This window comes from Brassica napus, chromosome A9 (assembly GCF_020379485.1).
Source record: "Brassica napus cultivar Da-Ae chromosome A9, Da-Ae, whole genome shotgun sequence".
Taxonomy (NCBI): Eukaryota; Viridiplantae; Streptophyta; class Magnoliopsida; order Brassicales; family Brassicaceae; genus Brassica; species Brassica napus.
Window position 1 is genome coordinate 22,587,771 of NC_063442.1, and position 8,825 is coordinate 22,596,595.

An 8,825-nucleotide genomic window follows, 5' to 3' on the forward strand; every position below is an offset into this window, starting at 1 on the left:
AGGGTTCTGCATCTTTTTGAATCTAGGGACCTCGTTTGGGAGCTGTTTCATGCCCCAGCCCTTGCGGATCTCTGTGTTGTTGACGTTCTGGGGCCACTGTCTCCTAATGACGGAGGTTTTCAGCGCTTCCATGAACCATGTAGTCGCATTCATCCACTGGAGAAAATGGGTTCAGAGGTCCCCTATCTCCGTCTGGTGCCTGATGGGAGCTCTCTTCCGAGGGGGTTTTGTCGAGGTGTTCGTGCCCCACTCGTTTATCTGCGAGACCGCCGGTTGATAACTGTTGAAGTTTCTGGTTATCTTGTCTATGTGAGGCGGAGGACGAGGGTCCTGCGGGGACCATATTTTGCGAGCATGTGTAGCCTTGAAGGTTCTTAGGGGAGACCATGCAAGCGGTCGACGTAAGCTCTCTGGGAGTTTTTTGGGTATCGGGTCCGAACCCTGCGGAAGGTTCCTGGATCAGCCCTATTGTTGACCCCTGATTCCTGATTCCACGGGATCTTAGGTCTACTCTGTAATTGCTATAAGACCTTGATCTTCCCCTTTAAGGTGGTCTGGTAACAGGACCTAGAATTCTCCTGGTCTCCTCAGATTGTTCTGATGCCCCATGGTGTAGGGAACTTTACTATTTGATGGAGGGTTGAGGGGACTGCTCCCATGTCGTGAATCCAGGGACGTCCTAAAATCATGTTGTATGCCGATTGGCAGTCCACGACCAGGAATTTGGTAGATAGGTATATCCCTTCAGCATATACTGGTAGAACAACCTCCCCATCGGTTTTCTTGACCTCGCCACACTGAACCCGATGAGTGGAGTTACTTTGCGCGTCAGGGTATTCTCCTCTAACCCCAGGTCTTGGTACGCCGTCAGGAAGATGATATTGCTGGAGGACCCGTTGTATACTAGTATTCTTTTCACCAAACAGATCGCTATGGTGAGAGAGACAACTAGAGCGTCATGGTGGGGAGCTAATATCTTCTCTTGCTCCTTGGCTGTGAACCTTATCTCGTCGGTACCTAGAAGTAGGCGTTTAGGTTGAGCAGTCTCCAGGCCGTGTTTAGCATTACGGGTGCTCTTCTTCGCAGCTGCATGGCTCAAGCCACTTTCAGAGCCTCCTGAGATGACATGAATCACCCGATCCTGGCGAGGTGGTGAGCTTGGTGCATCTCTTTTGGATTTCCCTGATACTTCTTTGCTAAGATGAGCCTTGGCTTTCTCTGAAAGGAATTCTCGGAGATGCCCCTTTTGGAGCAGTTCGTTGACCTTGATCTTCAGGGCGACGCAGTCTTCTGTTTTGTGGCCGTGATCGCGATGGAAGTCGCACCAGAGTCTCGGGTTCTGGAATGAGTCAGGTGCTTTCATCTTTGGGGGCCACTTGACCTGTTGACCCATCTGCCTCAGCGTGTTGACCAGCTCTGGTGTGGATATTGAGAGATGGGAGATATCGGGCCAGGTAGACACAGACATCCTCTTCTTTTTCTAATGGCCGGTATTGGAACCTGCCCCGGTTCCTGCTTCCAGAGTCCTTGGATCCCTTTTGGAAGGATCTTTTTTCTCGGTCTCCCCGGTCTGATCGGGTGGACCTATGATCCTGTTTGGGTTGAGCCTTGGCGCAGCTAGCGACGTCCTCTTCCCACTTCACCTGTGCCCACGCTCAGGATAGCACATCCTCCATGGTTTTGCAAGGGTACATGGTTAGCTCTTTTTAGAGCCCTCCGTATGTAAGTAGGCCTCTCTTGAAGGCAGATATTGCGGTAGAGATGCTGCATTCACAGACCGCTACCTTCTCTTGATTGAAATTAGCTATGTAGTCCCGCATGGTTCTGATCGCTGCTGGAGGATCTCGTAGAGACCGTCTGAAGTCTTCTCCAGGCTCCTGCTACTCGTGAATTGTTCTACAAACTTGTCGCTCATGCCGGCAAAGGAAGAGATGGACCTGGTAGGGAGATTGATATACCATTGCAAGGCAGGTCCAATCAGAGTGGAGCCGCATAGTAGCTTCTCGGGACTCCTTGGGGAGCGCAACAGCAAGCATCTTCTGTTTATATTGTGTGATATGATCGCCGGGGTCTCTGGTGCCATCGTACATCTTGATGCTGGCGAAGGAGAATTTCCGAGGCATCTCGACTGAGGCGATCTCCTCCGCGAAGGGAGTATATGTGTATGAATCAGGGTTGCTCCTCCGGATTGGGGGAGCTACTCCTGGTAGACGTTCTACCATGGATTGCATGGCGTCGAACCTCTTGGAAAACATCTGCTCCAGATAGGCAGTTATGGAAGACTCGGCTGCCGTCTTCTTGGGCTCTTCTTTCTCGGGTTCAGGTTCGGAATCACTTTCCTCTAGGTCGTGGAGCTTTGTTCTGGTCTCGGAGTGCAGCATTCTCCGTCTGTAGTTGGTTGAGTTTCTCGGCGCTTAACTCCAGCTGTTTGGAGTGTTCACCAAGATTTTCCCTCAGGCTCTAAACCTCGAAGGAAAGCTTTGGATTTTCGGTTGTTTACCGAGCCTTGTGCAAGTCGGTTACTTGGCTTTGCAGTCCATCGATCTATCGTTGAAGCTCGGCTTCCCTTGGGGTAAACTCTGATGGATCGTCTTGCTCATCCACCGCCATTGTCACGTAGCTTAGATTACTCCCCTCCTTCTACCACCAAACTGTTAGGGGATTTTTGTGTAGGATCTTTGTGAGTACTACGGAACGATGGATAAGCTAGTAAACCGGGGGTGTTTGTATGTATTTCGTGAGGATTTAGAGATGATAATGAACAAATAGGCTTGAAGAGACTTTTATTAGATAGAAGGAACAAGATTACAAGATATTGAGTAAGAACCCTAATTCTAGCCGTCTAGTTCTAGTCTCTAAGCCTTGGAGAAGTTGATCCCTTGCTTGAGGGCTGTTGTCGCTCTTATATAATCGTCTAGAAGTCGGTTTCATTAGGTTAAACTCTTCCATATTCGGAAATATGGAAGGTTTTCCTTGTCGGAAGTTTTCCATTTCTTGGAAGGGAGCAGGGTCCAGTGACCGAGCCCAGGGTTCCCTCTGGTGGGGACCCGGGGTACCCATTTATCAGGGATCCGGGGTCTGAGTCCTGCTTAGAGGCTGGGAGAAATAATACCGGGATATTTTTCCCCAACAACTGTAGCGAGTTTCCGCGTCCAGAAGGGCTTTGCTCACGTAATAAATTGACAGGTGCTTGGTTCCCTCTTCTTGAACCAGGACGGCACTGACTCCATGCTCTGAGACTTCGAGATATAGCAGTAAGACTTCATTGAGCAAGGGTTTAGATAAGAGAGGGGGAGTGGTAAGATAAGCCTTGAACTCCAGAAGAGCCTACTCGCAGTCCTCGGTCCATTCGAAGTCCTTTGGCTTCTTGAGGGTTTCGAAGAAGGTGTGGGACTTGTCAGAGAGCCTGGAGATGAATCTGCTTAAGGCCGCCATTCTGCCAGTCAGCTTCTGGACTTTTTTCACACTTCTCGGGGAAGGGATTGAATGGATAGCTCTGATCTGTTCTGAATTAGCTTCGATGCCCCGGTGGGTTACAATGTACCCTAGGAATTTTCCGGAGCTGACGCCGAACGAGCATTTAGCTGGGTTGAGCTTCATATTATATTTACGGAGGGTAGAAAATGCCTGTTTTAGATGCGAGATATGGTCCTCCGCCTCTAGGGATTTTACCAGCATATCGTCAATGTAGACCTCCATAGTTTCTCCTATTTGATCCACGAACATCATGTTCACCAACCTCTGATACGTTGATCCAGCGTTCTTTAAGCCTAAGGGCATGACCTTGTAGCAGTAGATCCCTCGAGAAGTCATGAAGGAGGTCTTCTCTTGGTCATCGGGGTGCATGAGTATTTGGCTGTAGTCGGAGAAAGCATCCATGAAGCTCATTAGCTGGTGTCCAGCCGTAGCATCGACAAGTTTATCGATGTGCGGCAGAGGGAAAGGGTCATTTGGACAGGACTTGTTGAGGTCTGTGAAGTCGATGCAGACCCGCCATTTTCCGTTCTTTTTCTTGACCACGACCATTGTTGGGGTCGAAAACGGTTACGACGAAGTTAACATCCAAATCTCCGCAAAATACAAGTATGAGTGTCCTTCCGCAACATATCGTGCTCAGTCAAAAGAATGTCGGGACATATGTTCTCGAGATAAAACTTGGTTCAAACACAAGCTGTCCCGAGGTAACAAAAACGTATCCAAGCCAGCTATGGATAGGTTCGAATATGACGATCAGAACACGGACAAACCAAGCTCAGTCAGTACGCAATTACCGAACATGCACACTGTCCGGTCAATGCGTAGCGACCAAGCTCGAGCCAAGCTCGGTCACTATGTAGCGACCGAGCAGGACGCGCGCTAAAGCTCGAACCAAGCTCGGTCGCTACATAGCGACCGAGCACGCGTCCCGCTCGGTCGCTATGCAGTGACCGAGCTTGAGCCAGGCTCGGTCACTATGTAGCGACCGAGCGTGTGTTCCGTTCGGTCGCTTCGTGGCGACCGAGCTCTTCCGATGCATTCTCATCTACCCTTCGATACGACACGAATCCATGCATTCTCGTCTACCCTTCGATGCTGTTTCCCGAAGACCGTAGCGAACCCATTTCATGTTTTCCGCCATTTCAAGTGGTTAATCAAACTTTACGATAAAAACCACGGAAATATCGTTTTTATCGAAAGAAGTTGTAATAAAAGCTTCAAGTCGAAAGACGGCCCAAAGGGACCGAAGACATGATTGGAAGCCCAAATTACGATTTCTTAACCCGCAGCCAGTAAACCGTGGAACGGTTTATGCTTGGTTCGCAAGGAAAGATAAATGTCAAGTTTCCGCGGATAAATTCGAAATTTTGAAGATAATTACGAAGATCGGGAAAAATGAAATATCTCCATTTTTATGCTATGACGGCTTAAGGGCAGAAGGGAAAAAGCGTAACCCGACCTAGGAGCGAGTATATAAGGAGTCCTAGGCGAGAGGCATGAGAGAGACTTTTTCAGAGCAAACTTAGCACTTAGAGCAATTAGGCAACTTTCCATTTTTGTTATTTCGAGCTGCGACTCAATTAGGTTTAGCCGTCTTAGGGTTGCTAGAACTAGGAATCTCGCCGACAGCTCTCGAGCCTAGGCTTATACTTTGTTGTAAACGCTCATACGCAAATTCGGAATAAGACTTCACTTTGCCTGTTTTTACGATTTTTATACTTTGTCGTTGTTATCTCGTGTTCTGATTTCTTAGCGTGTGGTATTAGCAGATATCCGGGACCTCTGGGAAATTAGGGTTTTCCTATTTTCCTAATTTAGACAGAAATCGACAGTGCGAATTTCGGTTCCCACAGTTTAGCGCTAGAAGGAGGGGGGGGGGGTGATCAATCTAACTCGCCTCAACCAGACATGTCAACTGACGACGCAGACAACGTGCAAACTCCTCTTAACGGAGGCAGCGACACTGATCTCCACACTCCCGCAGCGGACGTATCCGCGGCCAACGCACCAGCCAACACCGCGGCGCTCGAGGAGTTTAAAAAGATGTTCGCCACCTACGAAAAAAGGTCGGAAGAACAGGATAAGCTCCTGAGCACCTTGTCCAAATAGGTTGAAACCTTGACGGCAAGGGCTCGAGCGATCCGCCCCCGCGGAACCACTAAAGTCAGCGGGAAAAGACTTGACTTCGCAAACTCACTCGATAGGCCTGGAACCGCGCGGGAACGACCTTCGGGTCAAAACCCTAGCGAGAAATCTCCCGTCGAAAAGAGGAACCTTGAGAGTCCTCCGCCTCCCGCAAAGGATTCGGAGTCCTCCGCCTCTCGCAAAGGATTCGAAGGATAAGGAAGTCGAGCACGTCGACTTGGATCCCAGCGACGTCTCCAACGATACCGAGAAGGACGTCGACAGACATCCAAGAAGGACCGGAAGCTGATCCGCTCGGGAAAGCTCTCTGTTCGACAAACCAATGACAGAGGAGGAGGAAATCCTCTATTGGAACGAGCAAGAAGAGCTGGCTGAAAAGCACACCGAGCTCACTCGCAGTAAACGCCGACATGCTCAGAAATGCTGATGAGACATCGGATATACGCGATCTTCGCGACTACATCACCAAAACTACGGCAGAAGTAAGAGCCTTGAAAACCCAGATCGACATGCTGCTTGAAGGGGCTCGGAAGACCCCCTTAACCACTCGCATCTCTGATATGAGGGTATTTGACCCAGGGAAAATCAAAGTGCCAAAGTATGATGGTACAACCAAACCGAAGGCCCATCTTCAGGTTTTCCACATCACGATGGGAAGAGAAAGACTGAAGGACGGCGAAAAAGACACCGGCTATTGCCGCCTATTCATCGAGAATCTGGAAGGAGCTGCCCTCGAATGGTTCGCACGCCTGAAACAAAACTCTATCGGGAGTTTCCAACAGCTCGCACCGGAGTTTCTCAAACAATACTCTATGTTCATAGATAGAGAAACCTCCGATGTCGATCTCTGGAGCCTATCCCAAAGGGAGGATGAACCCCTCCGCGAGTTCACCAGCCGATTTAAGCTGGTAATGTCCATGGTCAGCGGGATAAGCGACAAGGTGGCCATTGGCGCGCTCAGAAAGACTCTCTGGTACAAGTCGAAATTCAGGAAATGGATAACCCTCGACAAACCGCGGAGGATCCAGGATGCCCTCCATAAGGCGACAGACTACATTATAATCGAAGAGGAAACAAAAGTATTATCGCAAAAACATAAGTCGACGAGACCATCCTCGAAAGACGTGGACCCAAAAACGAAGAAGAAGAACTCTCGTAACAACAAGTACGTCCATCACGAGGGGGAAGATCTCCAAGGAGCGCACAATTACGCGATCAGGTTGGACCAAGGCCAAACCACGGGTAATACGTGGACTCGAAATCAAGGATATGATAAAAACACCTTCTGCGAGTTCCACCAGTCCCGAGGACACTCCACGACTAACTGCAAAGTCTTGGGAGCAAGGCTGGCCGCAAAACTACTACCTGGAGAGCTCTCGGAAGTGACCAGCGTGAAAGATCTCATCCTCGAAACCGATCGCCCCCCGAAGATGGACAGAAATCCGCCCGCAGAGAAATCCCCTCAAAGAAACAAATCTAGGGATAAACGCCGCAGAAGGCCGGATGACAAAGGAAACGATAACAATCATCGCAGAGACAACATGATCATCGGAGGGTCGCAATACTGCAGCGATACGGTTTTGGCCATCACGGCTTACCAGCGGAAGGCAGAGTCGAGTGCAAACTGGCCTAAATGGTCTCATGATATACCATGATTTTCACCCGCATTTATACATGGTATATAAAGGTTTGTTGGGGTCAAAATCGGTCACGACGGAATCAATGTCTGAAAGTCCGTAAAAATCAGCATAACCGTTTTTACGAAAAGTAATCTTCGTAGAGATATCTTTACGAACAGCCTTGCAGTAAAATATCGTCCAAATCTCAATCGAACCACTAAATACCGATTGTCCGAAGGCAACGGACACGTATCCAAATCGGCCGCGGACAAGCTCGAGTATGGAAATCAGACCGCGGACAAGCCAAGCTCGATCGATACGCGGCGACCAAGCATGCACACAGCTCGGTCGCTACGTAGCGACCGAGCTCGAGCCAAGCTCGGTCGCTACGTAGCGACCAAGCATCCGTCTTGCTCGGTCGCTACGTAGCGACCGAGCGTCCGTCTCGCTCGGTCGCTACGTAGCGACCAAGCATCCGTCTTGCTCGGTCGCTACGTAGCGACCGAGCGATCGTCCCGCTCGGTCGCTACGTAGCGACCGAGCGATCGTCCCGCTCGGTCGCTACGTAGCGACCGAGCTCAGCCAAGCTCGGTCGCTACGTAGCGACCGAGCGCTCGTCCCGCTCGGTCGCTACAAAGCGACCGGGCTCGAGCCAAAGTTCGGTCGCTGTGTAGCGATTGAACCTTTCCGAACGTCAATGCGACACCAGTTCTTGCATTCTCGTCAAAACCTTCGAATGCTATCTCCCGAAGACCGTAGCAAGCTCAGTCCATGTTTCCCGCCATTCTAATTCATCGATCAAACTTCGCGGATTAGAAACCGCGGAAAACTCGTAGTAAACGTGTCGAGTCGGAAGACGGCCCAAAGGGACCTAAAACACGACTCGAGGCCCATCCTATGATTTTCCTAACCAAAAGCCCGTAAACCACAGCCTGGTTTACGCTTGGTCCACAAGGAAGGATAAATGTCAAGTTTCCGCGGATAAATACGGAAGTTTTGAAGATAATTGTGAAGATCGGGAAAAATGGAATATCTCCATTTTTATGCTATGACGGCTTAAGGGCAGAAGAGTAAATGCGTAAACCGACCTTGGAGCTAGTATATAAGGAGTCCTAGGCGAGGAGCAAGGAAAAGAACTTTTTAGACTCGGAATTCTCTGCACTTAGAAACTTTAGGCTTTATTCTCGACAAGTTCGGTTTCTATGACTGGCACTCAATTACTAGACGAACTCGCCCAGGCAGTTCGATCTCTTGTCCAGCTCTATCAATTGAACTACGTTCGGCTTGATCCTCGAAAGGGGTACGTAGGCAGCCTTTAACAAGGTTCAGTCCGAAATCAATCAAAAACCTTTTATTTATCTTTTTTGTCTTTTGTTATCGAGCTGCGACTCAAATAGGTTTGAGCTTTTAGGCTGCTAGAACTAAGTAACTCGCTGACAGCCTTTGCGGCCAAAGCTTTTATGATCCCTTGTAATGATCGCAACGCTCTTACGCGGACTCGAAATAAGATCTACTGTTTTCTCTAAACTGGTTTGTTATCTTTTCATGATTTCCGCATATATTCGATCACTTGTCGTTGGCTCT

The 8,825-nt window shown here is 49.4% G+C and overlaps 1 protein-coding gene across 1 annotated transcript; it reads right to left on the bottom strand.

Annotated features, from left to right (window-relative positions):
- Positions 1–685: 685 nt before the first annotated feature.
- On the bottom strand, positions 686–1,468 carry LOC106383461. The gene has a single exon (XM_013823561.2). It carries the CDS (start codon positions 1,466–1,468, stop codon positions 686–688), a length of 783 nt encoding a protein of 260 aa, XP_013679015.2.
- Positions 1,469–8,825: the final 7,357 nt, after the last annotated feature.